The 17,142-nt window shown below is 42.6% G+C and overlaps 1 protein-coding gene across 4 annotated transcripts in view; it reads left to right on the forward strand.

The window, feature by feature from the left end:
• TPP2 (tripeptidyl peptidase 2) overlaps window positions 1-16,887 on the forward strand; it is a 58,731-nt gene extending 41,844 nt beyond the window's left edge. The window contains exons 24-30 of one of the 4 annotated variants that reach the window (XR_014071899.1): window positions 649-687; window positions 5,782-5,933; window positions 7,049-7,145; window positions 8,125-8,266; window positions 11,365-11,572; window positions 13,279-13,398; window positions 15,948-16,887. Coding sequence is in view for 2 of the 4 variants with exons in the window: in XM_081552100.1 (XP_081408226.1) it covers window positions 649-687; window positions 5,782-5,933; window positions 7,049-7,145; window positions 8,125-8,255; window positions 11,365-11,572; window positions 13,279-13,398; window positions 15,948-16,037 (837 nt within the window). In the remaining 2 variants the exon portion in view is untranslated. The remainder of the gene's footprint in view (window positions 1-648; window positions 688-5,781; window positions 5,934-7,048; window positions 7,146-8,124; window positions 8,267-11,364; window positions 11,573-13,278; window positions 13,399-15,947) is intronic. The other 3 variants (XM_081552100.1, XR_014071900.1, XM_081552101.1) reach the window with 3 other exon arrangements.
• Window positions 16,888-17,142: the final 255 nt, after the last annotated feature.

Here is a 17,142-nt window from a genome sequence, read left to right on the forward strand (position 1 = left end):
CACTCAGAGCTCTGCTTCCGGGCTGTATTCTTTAAGAGGCATTGTGAAATTAAATTATAAACACATGGGATTGACTATAGTTATTACTTACCAGGGTAGATTTTCTTGAGGAAACCTAAAGCTATAGAGTTAACTGTCATTTGCAGCACATTGTTTATTTCATGTGACCTCAGTCTGGGGCTGCGTTTCTTACGCTTTGGGCAGTGGCAAAGGTAACTGTGGTTCACGTTGCTCCTCTCTGACGCTGCCAGTCACCTCGAATGATGCTGTTTTAGCGCCTGGACGCGTGTGCTTGCTGTGATGTCCTTGAAAATCCGGCTCTGAACTGTCAGCTAACTTTAACGTCTTCAAAACTGTTCTGATAACTGATGGGATTTTGCTCTACAAATTGTTGAAATAAAAGTTGAAATACATTGACCCTTAGGAATAACATATTTGAGTGCACTTTTATTCCAAAAAAAAAAAAACAATTCAAGTGGCAGGATTGCTTTCTTTAAAAGCCTGCCATTTTGGTGACAGACCTGACCCTTCTAAGTTCTGTGACACATCCAGGTAGAACGGAAGCTGGAAGAGAATTAGACAGAGGTGGTATCGCCATCCTGTGTAGATTTCGCATGTTTTCTTACAGAATGTCCTTCTAACTCCCAGGGGCAGTCTGCAGCAAAACGACAAGGAAAATTTAAAAAGGTACTGATTGTCAGTTCTTTAAAAAGATGTCTTAAAGCCTTATTTGCATATTAGTTAAACTTCTTTTCCTGTCACTATTATCTTTTTAAAAACATCTCTCCCTTAGTTTCCTTTCTTTAAGTTCTGCAGTATAATGCTTGTAGCTTTTCAATGTTGACATACTGCTCTCTGAAATTTTTTTTCCTGCCATAAATTTCTTAAAGACCCCTGGTTTATTTGTGTATAGAGAAAATTCTAATGCTATTCACTTCGTCCTCTACGTATGACCAAGGAATAATACTTGAACTTTTGAATTTCTAAAATCATATAGAGAGATGAATGTGGTTTTTTTTTTTTAGCTATATATGACAAAGTTATTTTTAAAGTCTAAAGACATTTCTTAAGTGGAATGATTTGATTAATAAAATAGTATTAAAATATTTAAAGTGAAGTTTATTACCTGCCCTTGCATCTTCTTAGTTCTAGAAAGGCAGAGACAAAAAGAGCAGTGGATGTAGCAGGAACAGAAGTAAGAGCTGTTGGCCCAAAATTAAAACTTACACTGAGCAGGATCGGAGTTTAAGAGCATAACTAGTAAGTGACCTGATCCACTCCCCTGCTGCTTTCTAAGACAATCTCTGACTGACTGCTGGGGCAAAATTTAACCTGAAAAACTCTTCTTCAAGTCTGCTTTAGAGAAGAGGTTACCTGTTCACTCAGCTCTTTGGTGAGGACCTGCTGGCATCATGCATTGTTGTAGAGATTTATGGCTCACGCAGGAAGTACTGTAGGGCAAGAGTTAGTGTTTTGAGATGGAAACAAAAGATAACGCTGTTTCTAGGGATCTAGAAAATTCATAGTGATCTGAAAACGAGGATCACCATTTTATAAAAGATGAAATGTCTTTATTAAAATGACTTTTGAAATTCTGTATTACTATGTAACGGTAAAGACTTTATTCAAACAAAATGCACCACTGGGGAATAAAGGAACATTGTCTTCCCTGAAGACCGAATTCCTCAACTAAGCATCTTCACCCATGTGAAGGCCTTGCAGATTCACCCGATGGAACTTAACCAGCGATAAAACAAAAACAGAATGAAACAAAGTGTCAGTTCATCTGACCCACAAAACTGCAATTTCATTTTGTGTGTAGCTGATCTTTGATTCATTTTGAAAATAGCCTGAAAGCCACTGCTTCTGAGAATGAGGGGCAGGCATTCTGGAAGCCTACTCAAAAGACGGTGCACGTCTCAAAGGCAGAATGGGTGTTTTCTTCCTGTTCTGTAGTCTGGTTGATCTTTGGGGAGTTTTGGTGAATTTTGTTAGTATTAGATTACTTGAAATAAGAAACTATCATATGAATAGAAACATTGTTCCTGTGGTTGGAAAGCTTCCAGAGCTGACAGGTGGAGTCACTGCCTCTGTTTCTCCCCAACCTCAGTGCAACTGCATGTGACACTCTTATTTTAAAAATAACCATTTTTATAGTTTTCTAATTGCATTAGTTATAAAATTATATATATAGTATAATTGTATATATTATAAATTTATATAAAATTATAATTTTATGTTTTATATTTTAATTTATATATATTTTATATAAATATATAATTTATATTTTAATTATATAGAATTATATAATTAATTACACATTATAAAATTATATATATATATATATAAAATTTATCACCTGAACAAAATACCAAGTTTTTGTACATAATCTTCAATGGATTTGTCCTCTGGGTCTCAGTGACTTGTGATTTGAAAATGTATGCTACCCATTTTTAAGTTAATTGTAATGTGAAAGAATGTAGTTAACATCATAAATAGCACTCAAATATGATATTAATTTTTAAAATAGCTATTTTACTTTGCGTAAAGATATTAAAATTTTGAATTTATAGTTTTTAAATAATATAAAAGCTAAAGGTATTATGTTTTGAGCCAGAATTTAAATGGTGGTGTGTTTTATTGTCCAAAGAATAGTTACTGGTTTGGCAGATAGGTTTGATTTTCTAACTGTCAATCAGTTCAAACACTGATGAAATTCTTTGTGAATAGCTGATTTTTTTCTTTAAAAAAATGCCTACTATTAAGTGTCTGCTGTAGAGAACTTATAGCATTTCTGCTCCGGATAGTCTTTTTTGACTGTCTTTTTAAATCATAATCAAGATTTCTTTTGATTTAATGGTATAAAATCATTTCTGTTAAATTGACCCTATACTAAACCCTTTAGAAGTTGAGTTATAAAAATATGTATTGACAAAAAGAACAGATGACTATGATAAATGAAAAATGACTTCTTTTTTTTTTTTTTTTTGGTTGGGGATTAAAACTACCATGACCATAATTTTTAATAATAAAAAGTAGTGTTTGTCTTGAAATTTTGTTACAGGATAGTGTTAACGTTTATAATTACTAATTTGTTATATATTTAATTTATATAATGCTGATTACATAATCAAGATCCTTCATCATTAACTTCCCCCATCTCTTGCACTTTCAGTGTAGTTTATGGTTGCTATTATTATATGGTTTCTCTCTATATATATGTAGATCTTTGTTAGAGTTCATTGTTAATCATCAGTTCAGTTTAATGGATTGTTCATTTTAAATTCAACTCTTGTTTCTCTCTTTACTAAAACATCTTAGCCAGTGCCTTACCTGTGAGCCTCAGAGGAGGCATTGCCTCACAACAGCGAGGTCCCCCCTCCTAAAGTTTGTCCCTCTCCCTGCTTGGGTGAGGAGGTGAGGTCCCCAGGGGGACACACATTAGGTCAGAGTGAGTGCTGGTTGCCCAGTCCCCTCCCCTGGGCAAGTCCAGCACCGCGCAGGAGCGTGACTCCACAGGGAGTGGGGCTCCGGGAACAGTGGAGGTTGGAGGTCACCTCCACCTTGAAGTCTTAGGTGTACGGCCTCTGCTAAACAGATGACACCAAAGTGTCTGTCCCCCTATGAACTTGGCGATGAATCATCGACTCCAGGGTGCCAGCACTTTGGACTTGGCTCAAGTGCAGGCCAGTGTCCACCCAGGACAGTGAACCTGGAGGGGCGAGCAGGGTGGTGGCTGGGACCCTTTCCTCTCCCCGGGCTCACGTGTCTCTGGAGCCCTTTGCCTGTGGGCTCTGGCTCCCTGACCTCAGAGTTTGCGTGGGGCCAAAATGGCCAAGAGTGGACTTCTCTGGTTCTTCCCCATCCGTGGGTTTCTGCACTTTAAATGAGTCCTCCTGAAATAGCAGTTATTATTTTATTAGCAGTACTACACAGTAGCTCCCTGCGCTTCCTATTACAGTATCCCCAGATAAAGTTTAATTGCAGAAGCTGTTAGAATGGACATGTTTTATGTAGCATTCACACCTCAGAATCCTGTTTTAGGAAAGATGAAGCCAGTACTGTTTTGCGACTCAACCTGTGCAGTTTTTTCCTGAAATTACGTGATTGGGGCCTTAAAAACGTCAACAGTGTCGTTTGTTCCAGTTGTAGCAGCTCTGTTAATTAAAACACATACAAGATTTTAGCTTAGCACCGCTTTTACTATAAACCCGAAGATAGAATTTTAGAAGTTGTCTTAATAATGATGTAATTAGGGCCACCTAGTTATTGTATCAAAAACAGCTCTAGCAAGTGTAACACGGGATGTCGTCTCCCAGATGCCGCGTTAACTTTTCTCAGGTGTAGATGTACATGCTAACGAAATAGTTGCAGATCGAGGTAGTACACAGGCTCTCGCCAGAGCGCGGAACTTCTCCGAAGAACCATCTCTGCCTGTTGACTTCCCCTTCTCTCCTTTACCGCCCGACCCCGCCCACCTCCCCTTCAGCCTTCCCCGGTTGGTGGGTCGGTGCCCTCTCCCGTCGGACGCCCCCTCTCGGCGGTCCACACCCCCCCCCCCACGCTGTGGCCACGCCCGGGCTGACCCTCCTCCCGTCTCTGCACCCCTGCTGGTCTCTTCCAGCCCCTCGTCGTAAGCACCCCCAGCAGACACCATCGGCCCTGCGCTCACGGGGCGTCCCCGGTCCGTTCATTTCTTCTCTTAGCCGTTCTTCTGTTCAAGCAGTGTCAGGAGACCCGGGCTTCTTGCCAACTTGTTGCACTCTTTCTGCAATTTTGCCCTCTGTCATCCAGTCTCCAAATATCGTATCAAAGAGTTCTTAAGCACCAACCAGAATGGTTCATCCGTCCAGGATCCAGCGTTAGTCAGCCAGGAGCGCAGATCTTCGATGTGTCACTACCTTGCGCGCGGCTCTCCTGCTGCGCTCGGAATAACCCCTGACCTCTCGAACACGTCCTGTCGGCTCGGCTTCCTCCCTGTGCCGCTCAGTAGCTCGCCCTGCGCTTGCCTTCCCCCACTCAAGTCTCTGCCCGTGCTGGTCTTGTCCCTGCAAGCTCTCCTTCCTCGCCTCGTTTCGCTCCTTTAGGTTCGTTGCAGTTCTCTCATTTAGGTCACTGAGGCTCCGTCAGCTCAGACGTCAGCTCCTTAGAGTGTCTCTGTTACCGACTTTGCCTGCGCGGGCTCCCCACCAGCCCCCTTACCCACCTGCATACTCTGTGCCCTCCCCTGGTCTGTCCTCTTGATACCCTGTGTCGTCAGTCAAGTTGTTTCTTTACTTACCTGTTTGTTGGCTGTCTTCCTGCAGGGCTAAAGGCCCTTGTCTGCTTTGTTTTAGAGCAATTACCTTGCACGTCATGGGGTCTCAGGAAGTTCTAAGGATTGAATAAAAGAAATTTCTCTTTAAATTTACTTAGAAAAGAGGATCTTTCCTTTTTTCAATTCTAATTGATTTCCCTCCTCAGATATAAAATGTGAATGCTCAAACTTTTTTGTAGTTAATCTTTCACAGAAAACCAAGAATACCAAATACACATACCTGGGGAAAAATTTGTCCTTATTTCCTTTGTTTTAAAGGAGATAGTAGAAGCATCATCTCTCTAAAGTTTGGGAGAAAATGACCTTGATCACAGATTGGAACTTGAGACGCATTGTGGCCCTTAGAATCCAAAGTGCAATGTAGTACCGCTCAGACGCAGCCCGTGTTAACATGCTGTTCAGCTAGTGAAGATTTCTAAGGAAGTAAAATAATTGCACACATTAATCTAAGACTCTCTCCACAGGACGTAATCCCTGTTCATTACTACCTGATATCTCCACCAACAAAGACTAAGAACGGCAGCAAGGACAAAGAAAAAGACTCGGAAAAAGAGAAAGATTTAAAAGAAGAGTTTACCGAAGCATTACGAGATCTTAAAATTCAGTGGATGACAAAGTAAGTTCTAAACGGCTTGGAATCCTCCAGGGGTTCACTTTCCTTCTCCCAGCTGCAACAGCCCTTGTGTATATACGCAAAGACTGTTCAGAAATGTCAGCAGTGAACAGGAGTGCAAGTACTTTTAAATTTTTCCTGTAATTCCATGTATTTTTGAATTCCCTTTTGTAATGAGAGTTTTTATTTTAATCCTATCCTCATTTGCTCTTTGAAGGGAATTTTATTGGAAGGTGCAAAGTAAACATGTCACCGTTTGCCCGCTCTCCAGAGATAATCAGTGTCCCATTGTTATTTGTCTCTGTGTTTATACACGTAGCAGGTGGGCGGATATTGTGTCCTGGTTTTCCAGTTACTATTTGGTTATGAGCAAATTTAAAACCACCTTTTTAAGCATCTGGAAATGATCCAGGGGACATGCAACCAATGGAGGAACAGCAGTTGCTGAGGCCAAGTCGTGGGTGAATTTGGTTGAGAGGTGGGGGCCCCCTCCTGCTCAGCCCCTGCTTTTGAAGCAGACAGTCTGCCCGGCTGGGCTGCGTACTGCTGAGACCCACCCCAAGGCCTGGAGGCCCTGCCCGTGCTGGGAAGCAGTGATGTCACACCCAGCAGGGCAAATCCAGACCTCAGCTGCTGTTCCTCCCGCCATATAATCAGCAAAAATATAGTTTACTCAGCTTCCCCAGCCGGGAACGTGCAACATTTGTCTCTTTACTCATTTAAGACTTCAGATTTTTCAAGAAAGTGTAAATTTTCCTTCTTTGTAGATCTTAGACCTTTCTAGATCTTTTTATCCTTTTAACTCTTTTTGAATTTTTTTCCCCTTCCTTTTGATAAATTGAGTTGTAGCTGGTATGTAAGAAAGCTGTTGATGCTTATTTTTATCCAGCCATCTTACTGAACTCATAATTGAAATAATTTTCAGTTTTATTCTTTTGGTTTTCTAGATACATGTATTTATACTGCCTGCAAATCTCTGTCAATAATTATATTTTAGATCGATGCCTTAGGTTATTGTTTGGAGGAGCTTCAAAACAATGTTAAATAGGAGTGACAGAGATCCTTTTCTTTCTAAAAGAACTAAATAATGACTGTTTCTTTCTTTCTTACTTGCGTAGGCTGGATTCTAGTGACATTTATAATGAATTGAAGGAAACATACCCGAATTACCTTCCTCTGTACGTTGCACGACTTCATCAGTTGGATGCTGAAAAGGTTGGGCATGCTTATTTTTACTATATTACCCTTGCTTGCAGTAGTAGATAAGGTTTGCATTTGAAATAAAGGTTCAGTCCTGATCATCTGTTCCTGGTGACTGAAAACATGTTTCCTCACCTTGAATGTTCTGTTGAGCTGTTTTCATAAAGCTCTGGACTTGGCCATTACTATATCCTTTGGTTGAACATTCTTGCCTGGTCTGGTTCGGTCAGCAGGAGGAAGAGGAGATAGGAAACCCTAAGGATTGCTCTGTTGATCTCGACCTGAAAACAGCTGGAAGCAGAAGGCAGTGGTCCTGGCCTCCTGGAAGCCTGTGCACCTGCAGCAGAAGCAGAGTGCTCCTCCTTTGTATTTAACGATTGTCCTAGCTCCCAGCTGTCTTGACTGGACCGGCTCCCATTGGGAGCCGTGGCTGTAGACGGTGCTTATAGCCCTGATCAGCTCAGAGTCCTGAAGGGTTGAGCGTGAGCCAGAGGTACTAAGGGGAGCAGATTCCTGGGGCCACCACACTGCGGTCCCCAAAGTGAGACTCTGGTTTCTAGTCCTGCTTTCTCTCATTTTTGAGATTTCAGTAGTAAATCAGTGAAGAATTTGTTTCATCAGCTAGTGTTTTTCTTACTCCTGTTTTCATGTGGTGTGCAACTAGGGTAACATAGCCAATCACAATTCTAAACTCTTCATAACATACCTGGAAAAAAGGTTGCCTTGTAGAAAACAGTTTGTGTCTCTATGAACATATTCTCTCACATAGTCTTACTGTTCAGTGCTGGCAGGGAGTGTAGGGGTAGGTATTTTCCCGTCTGCGCTCAAGTTCTCTAAAGATGCTGGTGGTTGTGAAGGTCACACCGGGGGGTAGCACCCGGCCCCAGGCCTGCACAGCCTGCCTGCTCTTGCACCACCGCAGTTGTCAACTCTCACAGTCAGGATGCTTGTCGACAGCTCCTTTTTCTTATTTCTTCTTTTCTTTCCTCCTCAGGAACGAATGAAAAGACTGAATGAAATTGTTGAAGCTGCAAATGCTGTAATTTCTCATATAGACCAAACAGCCCTAGCAGTTTATATTGCGATGAAGACTGACCCCAGGCCTGATGCAGCTATTATAAAAAAGTACCTGACCAGTAAATACTCTTTCTTGCATCTCATTTCTTAGTTACCGTTTTTGGTTATTGAAAATATCCTCCTTTTCTGGTATTTGTTACATCCCTATCAGTGGAGTTACCAAGTTGGGGATACTCCATCCTTAAATATTTGGTGGTAGTTTTCTCTAGTCATTTAAGAAAAAGAAAAGTCACTGGCTTCCTCCACCATCAGGTGCTTTCGTGGGGGAGAGATTAGAGTGACTGTGATCATGCAGTCCAGCCATTTGGGGGTCTGTGTGAACCGGACATATGGAGAAGCCCATAGCAGCCTATAAAACTAATTTTTCAACTATTTATTGACCAATAATAGCATGACACACTCCAAATTTAGCTTGCAACTCTTAACAAAATGATACGAAAATTAGGTTAAAACTATTATCTAGCAACCTCAGATTTATGAAACTGGGTTGACAGTAATACTTGAGAAGGGGGATTATAGTTTAGCTTTAATAAACCCTAGTGTAATATGTAAAACGAGTGAAGCCAAATTCGTGCGTTTATTAGTGTTCTTCCGTGTGAGTGTGCTTTCCACGTGCTGCTGTGATGGCCCGCCCTTCGTGAGCTCCTGCCGCCATCTCTTGATGGCTCATCCAGGATCATTTCTTCCTCTGTCGCCTGGGTTCATTTCCAGCCCCAGGGCAGAAATTCCCACCTTCTCTTAGAGCTGGTATAACTAATAAACGGAAACTGTACAGACTGCCTGAAAGGACGGTCATTTCCTTTATAGAGTCTGCCTGCTGCAGACTATTTTTTTTTAATACAAAATGCTTGATGGTAAACTGCTAGAACTCTTGGCATTACATTGTTCATACTGCTGATATAGGTCTTATGAATCTTACAAGTAGCAGTTTTCAAGCCGAATAAAATGTTTTCAAAATAGGTGGTTGGCCATTGTCAGCATCCTTCCACACTTCCCAAAGGAGCTTTCTTGAAACATTGCTATGTTATTGTTAATAATTATAGTGGAATTGACTATATCCCAATACAAAATGTTTTTGGTGTTAAAAAAATAATAATAGTGGACAGTGTAGCCACCAGTTACGTACAAGGGATTCCTAGGAGCGTTAATTTCTCATTTCCATGCAAAACTGCTTTTTCACTTAAGTCACTTGTGTCTGCAGTTGTAAGACAGCCATTAGTAAGTTTTAATTACATTTAAACTGCAGTTTACTCTGGCCACTAAAGTGTCTAATTGAAGTTGTTTCCTCAAATCTATTACCACCTTGATCAGTCCCTAACTATATTTGATTCAGAGATGTTTATTGAGCAAAACACTGCTTGGGACACCCTTGAGAGGAATGTGAAAAAAAAAAAATGCACCAGACAGTCTCTACTCTTAGAAAATGTACTGTCTAATACAGAAGATGAAATGGTGACATAGAATGTGACTGAGAGTTAGAAGAAGTATTTTAAATTGTGAAGGCTTATGGGAAGGAGAGCTGACTTATACTTTTCGAGAAGGGAAAAACCTCATGGAATGATAGATATTTAATCTGAGCAGGTCAGTTCTTGGAAGAGGGGAGGAAAAGAATATTCCAGATACATGGAATCTGGGCTGTTGGATCAGAGAATGTGGAAATAGCAGGGCATCTTACAGGTGATCTAATCCAGGCCCGGCTCGTCCAGCACACCCTCCCCCCAGCCTGGCCTCCACCCTCTGCGTCCTCCAGCCCTTCTTGGGTCAGGATGCCACGGGTGACCGGACGTCCACCTCGCCATGCCTGCCCTGTCCTGTTCCACGGCCCACCCTTCTTCACAGAGTGGGCGCAGTGCCTGTGCCTGACTTCTGGGGTTACCGTGAGCAGAAGTGAAGTACTCCTGAGACGTTTCAGATGCTGCCCGGCATCTACAAGGTGGGGGGTGAGGGGGCCCCATTAGATAAAAAGCTGCATAGTTGCCCCAAGTCCGTCCGTCCTTCTGTTCTCACGTCCAAAGTGACCAAGCACGTCAGGTCCCCGGAAACGTCTCCATGAAAAGAGTAAGAATGGGCTCTTTTAAAACTTTGAAACTCTTTGCTGATAAACTCTTAGGCTTCTTTTGGGCATACCTGCATCTGCATTGCAAATGTATGAGGTGGATAACTTAGGTTGTAGCAGGTTACTGCATTATCAGGGGGTTTTTTCCCTTCTCGTTTTAGTTGTCTTTTATACTGATTATTGTTGATTTGATAGTCCCTGTGGACTTCATATGGGGCATGTTTCGCTCTGCGTCCTTCAGAATCCTCCTTACCATTAGATAGCTTGTCCGTTCCATCTCTGAGTGCCTCCTGGTCATCTTCTCAGCACTTTAATCCTCGTTTGCACACAAGTGGACAGGGTGCCTCAAATAAGCAAGCTTTCTGAAGCGCACGCTGTTCCCCAGAGTGTAGGCTGTTACTGCATTTCATTCAGCAACGGTTTATTGAATGTTCCGTGCCAGGCATTGTTCTGGGCACTTGGAATATATCCAAAAACACAGATGCCTGCCTGGAAAGCAGGGGGCCTCAGGAATGAGAGCAGCAGTTGCGGGCCCAACCCCAGAGCTCAGAGTCCTGGCCCTGCCCCTTCCTGACTGGGGCCTTGAACAGATTGCCTGATCTCTTTGTGCCTCAGTTTCCTCCTCTGGGAAAATGGGCAATTGGTGGTCACTTACCCACAGAATTATTGTGAGTATAGATGAGTTAATACGTTAAAATACTAAAACACTTGCTGGCACGTGCAGAGTGAGCATTGCATTTCTGTGCATGTACGGAAGTGCACGACTACAGAAATATGCAATAATTGATATTTACGAGAAGCTAAACACTTAGAAGATACTGTTCTAAGAGTTCTGTAGCCCACAGAATTTAGAACCCAGCACTCTTTCCCCTCTGTTGCATATGGCATGCTGTTTCAACTAAGTACAGCAACCCTAACTCATGTAATCCATGCGTGTGAATACATGGCTCGTGTGTTGTGCCAGCAAGCATCTGTCCAGGGCTGTACGATATTTCTGTGCTGTAAACCTCAGGCGAAGGGTGCATGAGTTTAGTCTCAGATAAGGCTGTGCTCTTAAAGCCGTGTTACTGACCTGTGGACTGTTCTGGGCTTGCTGTGCAGTGACATGGACAAGCAGAAGTCGACGCTGGTAGACGCACTTTGCCGGAAAGGCTGCGCCCTGGCCGACCACCTTCTCCAGGCCCAGGATCAGGACGGAGCCGTGTCGAGCGACTCGGAGGGGCGAGAGGAGGAAGGAGAGAGCACCCTGGACTCGCTGACGGAGACCTTCTGGGAAACGACCAAATGGACCGATCTTTTTGACAACAAGGTACCCTTTCTGCTTTTTGTTTCGGCACAGCTCTTGGGGGTGCGTCCCAGGCGTCTCTCGGGCCTGGCGGGCTGACCAGAGAGGACAGGGTACATGGACAGAAGCTGAGCTGGGCTCTGAAGAAGCTGCGGTCCTAGCAAGGTGTCCCCCTGGCTTCCCGGCCTTGAAACCACTTGACCGTTGTTTGGTCTGTGTGCACAGTGGCTGGTGGCCACGTTAGTTTGGAAAGACTTGGAGGGTGTATGTGGAGTTGGAGGCTCGGGTCACGCTGTTTACATAGAAGCCCAAGCTGAGACACCTGGGAGCTGTCTGCTAAAAGCCTCCCACACCTGTCCACGCGCTCACTCGTCAGGGCTGGAGGTGTGGCTGTTCTGGTCTGCTGAGCAGTTATCACCTTGATTTCTAGCTCATCAGTTTTTAAAACCTAGTTTTAGAAAAAGTAACCTGGATGAGCTTTTTGGATTTTCATTATAGAAGCATTTTAAATCCCTTCTGGCGCTCAGCTGTAATTCTTACGGTAGAGATTATGTAACTGCAGGTAGCTGTCAGCCTGCCTTTTTCCTGGACATAAAGGAAATGAAGTCAGTGGAATGCTTCTTACCCAGCACAAACTCTTGGGGGTGTTGTTGCTGTTGTTGTTTTTTAAGCAGACAGATGCTTGTTTTCAAGAACAGCTATGGTAACTGGTAGTAACGACCTCTGGATGGAAGTAGAAAATTCTTCCTGCCCACCAGGTTTTTCCACCCGAGTACAGAAGTGGTGTTAGAGAAGGAACTCAGTTATGTTCTGGAGACTGAAGGAGTCACCCCCAGAGGTTAAGAATTTAGATCTGAAATCAGCGCCTGGAGCTTGAACCAGGCCTGCCCCTGTGGCGCTGACCGTGCGAGCCGAGGTGGGTGGCTGGCTTCTGATGTGGGCTGTGGGCTCCCGCAGGCTCTCAGGAGTGAGTGTTGAGAGCCTGGATGGGCGTCAGCAATACTCACTGTTACTACAACAGTTACCACATGTCTGCCGTGTGCCAGACACTGCACTTGCTGCTGGGAAAAGATGAATAAGAACCTGGTCCAACAGCCAGTGGCTAAACACTTGATGAGCATCACAGTAAAATTGTTACAAGTAATTCCCTTCTTGCCATAGTGCTTCTGTTATTCAGGGCCGCTTCTGCATTTTATTACCTGTCTGTTTACTGTGTTTGTAGCAACAGTTGTTGAACCCTTTGCTAGACTCTAGAATACAAATAAATGTGAATGGGATTCCTTTCTTTGAGGACATTCTCCACATTCTAAAAGGGGAGACTATTGCATATAAACCCCTTTCGTGGATTACAGCCTTGTGGTGAAGGGGCTTGTGTCACTGAATGAAACCATAAGCCATGCCATGCAGGGCCACCCAAGATAGATGGGTCATAGTGAAGGGTCCTGCAAAACATGGTCTACTGGAGAAGGAAGAAATAAATGGTTACAAGTAACTGCTAGTGATTTATCATAATAGCTTTCTTCCTCCAATCAGTTATCTGTTCTGTGCAATACTCAGGTCTTTTAAAGATGCTGATTGTTCTTTTAAAAAGTTTTAAAAATTGGCTTGATGTGATATATTCATCTGAAAAGTTACACTTCTGTTAATGCTTCAGTTCTTTCATTATTAAAGCAATACGCTTAAATTGTAAACTATTTTGTAGATAAGCTGTATCTTGTTTTATATTATAGGTTTTGACATTTGCATACAAGCATGCATTAGTGAATAAAATGTATGGGAGAGGCCTTAAATTTGCAACCAAACTTGTAGAAGAAAAACCAACAAAAGAAAACTGGAAAAATTGTATTCAAGTAAGTGATATTTAAATCAGCAGTGTCGAGTGTCGTTTCAGTGTGGTTTAGTGACAAGATAGTTAGAAAGCCTCATGGTAGTGATAGGATAACACCAACTTCATCATGACTTTTAATTATTAGTCTAATTAACGTGATGTGAACTATACTATAAATGCATGAAAGATAGTAAACTGTTTACATTTTTTTTTTTAACATTTTTCACTCCTGTCCAGAAAACCTATATTTAGCCTCTAGTGTTTTCAACACAGGCAAAATGTGTTGCAGATTTTGTGTAGTTAGAAGACAGGTTTCCTTTATGAAGGAAACAAATAATTCCTTTTAAATACATGTTGGCTCAGAGCCAAAATGGTTGAACTTTCAGAGTTTGTTTGATTTTGATTTGTCATTTAAAATGATAGACCATTTTTTATTTTACCATGTGTTATACACAGTGGAGCCTGATGGGCTGCCGTCTATGGGGTCGCACAGAGTCGGACACGACTGAAGCGACTTAGCAGCAGCAGCAGCATATGCAAACAACTGCTACGCTTGAGCTTTCTGCACAAGTTAAATGTCAAGTGTAAAAACTTAGTGAATTCTGAAGAAATTGTTTCAGCCCAGCCTTGTCTTTGGACAAGCATGATTAGTTTATGCCGAAAAGGTAGATGAAGGTTGAGAAACGCTGGTCACGCCAAAGGCAGCCAGGGGCCTGGTGTTCATATTTCAGGTGGCTGTAAAAACTCACCTGTGGCAATTTTAGGTAGTTAAAGTATAGCTTACCTTTACTCTTAGACCTCTCCTGTGTATCTTACCAAGTCAGTTCAGATTGTAAAACATCTTAAAATTTTCTGTTTTATCAAAAAAATATTTTTGTTACTTTGGATCTTCATTGCTGCGTGGGCTGTTCTCTAGTTGCCGCGAGTGAGGGCTCCTCTCGGGTTGCGGTGAGCGGGCTTCTCATCGTGGTGGCGTCTCTTGTCGCAGAGCAGAGGCTCCGGGGCGCACAGGCCTCAGCAGTTGCAGTTCCTGGGCTCTAGGGCACAGGCGCACCAGCTTAGCTGCTTTGAGGCAGGCAGGACCCTCCCAGATCAGGAATCCATCCCGCATCTCCCGCATTGGCAGGCAGATTGTTTACCTCAGAGCCACCGGGGAAGCCCCATACGATCTCAGTTCACGTCTTCAGATCTTTGAGGAGGTGGAGGGAGCTCTTCCTGGAACCAGCTGGTAGTGTCTTCCCATCACAGACTCTCTAAACTGAGCGCTGGTACTTGGGAAGCCAGCCGTCCACCCAGACTCGCTCATCAGGGCACGCTCCATAGCTTGTCTCCGCTCCGCTCGCCGACTGTTCTCCACACAGCAGCTGGAAAGGACAGCTTCACACCGTTGGGGTGAAGCTCCGTCACATTTAGAGTACAATCCACGTTCCCCATGGCTTGTGAGACCCGTGGGGTCCCTCCCCTGCCTCCTTCCCCAGCCTCAGCTCACCCGCGTCTCACGTCCACGTCTCTCGCGTCCACCCTCTGCTTCCCCTGTCTGTGTGACTGACACAACTGCACCATTTCCCCCGAGAGGACCCAGCTGTATGGCGAGCTTGTCCCCAGGTTTTCCCAGAGCAGATTTCTTCGTGTCATGCAGATTGCAGCTTACAGGTCACCTCCTCAGAGATCCCTTTCTTGACCATCTCACTTCCCACTCTGTATTAACAGCGGATTTTATTTTTACTATATACCTGATATAGTCTTAATTATTTACTTATTTATTCATCTGTTCAATAGCTTTTGACTTTCCTGAACAGAACATACGTTTCTTGAAAGCGGGAAGTGAGTTTGCTGAGTGCGTTTTCCTAACGCCTAGCGCAGGGTTTGACTACAGGAGGCACTCCAAGAGCTTGCGGGAAGGAAACTGGAGTGGGAGGGGGGAAAGGAGCCCGTCAAGCCATGTTGACGGGGAGGAAGATGGAGGGAAGGCAAGAAGGCCGCCGGGGATGACGATCGTCACCAGGTGGGTTGGTTGGTGGGCTTCCCTGCTTGCTCAGTTGGTAAAGAATCTGCCTGCAATGCAGGAGACCTCAGTTCAATTCCTAGGTCAGGAAGATCCCCTGGAGAAGGGATAGGCTACCCACTCCAGAATTCTTGGGCTTCTCTAGTGGCTCAGACGGTAAAGAATCCGCCTGCAATGCAGGAGACCTGGGTTCAATCCCTGGGTTGGAAAGATCCCCTGGAGAAGGAAGAGGCTGCCCACTCCAGTATTCTGGCCTGGAGAAGTCCATGGACTGTGTAGTCCATGGGGTCGCAAAGAGTTGGACACGACTGAGCAACTTTCGTTTTCACTTTCAAGTTGGTTGGTAGGAAAGTTGGTTGACTAGTTGGTCCTGAAGAACACTGGTTGGTAGGAAGGAAGGTTGGTGGGTGGGTTGATGGTAGGTTGGATGGATGAAAAGGTCTGCCTGCTACTTCTTTATTATTGCTACATATTTAACACAGAACTTACCCTAAATACTGAGCTTGGAACATCTATTTTTTTAATAGTATTTTCGTATGTTTTATTATTTTCATGTTTTATTACAGCTGATGAAGCTGCTTGGATGGACCCATTGTGCATCTTTTACTGAAAACTGGCTCCCCATCATGTATCCTCCTGATTATTGTGTATTCTAAGATAGGAACCAAGACTTTACATTTTAAAAAAGAAAGTTTTATAGTGAATGGATATAAAAACAAATCTGTGGCATTTTTAGTCTAATGCATGTTTTCATCCGCTATCAAATACTGATTATTAAAATGATGTGTATTTATCAGAGAATTTGCTGGCGTGTGGCTTAATACATGTAAACCTAGACCTCTGACATCATGGTGTTTTCTTAATGCCTCACATTGCTGGCAGCGGGCTGTGCCCTGGGTGCCAGCACCAAGGACTTTCAGTTGGGTTGCAGCTCTTACATGCATGAGAGGATTTGAACAGTAACTTTTAACTGCAAACCTGTAAAATTCTATTTTTTATTTTATAAATGAACAGGGTTTTAACATGCTTGACTTTAATTTTTTTGATTGTATGAAGGCCTTAAAAAAGCTACATTAAGCGTAGCTAAAATTATTTATTGGACTAAAAAGTAACAGAACTTCATTTCCAGATTTTTTTTTTTTTTTTTGGCAAACGTTTACATTCAATTAAGGGGAAAAAATAAAACCGGCACAAATAAATGCGTGGCAAATGCTGGAGCATAACTGCTTCACTCACTCGTCATCTTGGAGTTATTTCAGGCCAATCATTCTTAATATCTCTTGACGTGCAGAGCATCAGAATGAACTAATAATACATGTATAAGTGCCAGACAGCTTAAATCTGTATCAGGTATTGTAAAGATACCCATATGATTTGTTGATTAAAGTTGAAATAATGTAAACAACGTGAATAAATGTGCAAAACCAAGATCGCAGTACACCATATGCACTCTGATACCTTAATTTTTTTTATAAATAATAAAAGTGAATATTGAAGCTTCTTAAAGTTGGTCTTAATTTTTCATGAGTAAAATTTGGGGTTAGAACAGAACTAATATATTAAACCTACAGATAAAAAATTCAATATGAAGTAATTTAATTTATAACGTTTATTATAGGCTTGCAATTATTTGAATATATTTCCAAAACTTTTATGTGATTAACTTGTGTATGTTTAATTTTACTATTTTTATCTTCTGGCTACTATCCTTCTTTCATCTTTCTTCTGTAAAATAAACACACGTAGACAATATTAAAAGGC

Source organism: Giraffa tippelskirchi, chromosome 12 (assembly GCF_054371585.1).
Source record: "Giraffa tippelskirchi isolate mGirTip1 chromosome 12, T2T-mGirTip1v1.2.pri, whole genome shotgun sequence".
NCBI lineage: Eukaryota > Metazoa > Chordata > Mammalia > Artiodactyla > Giraffidae > Giraffa > Giraffa tippelskirchi.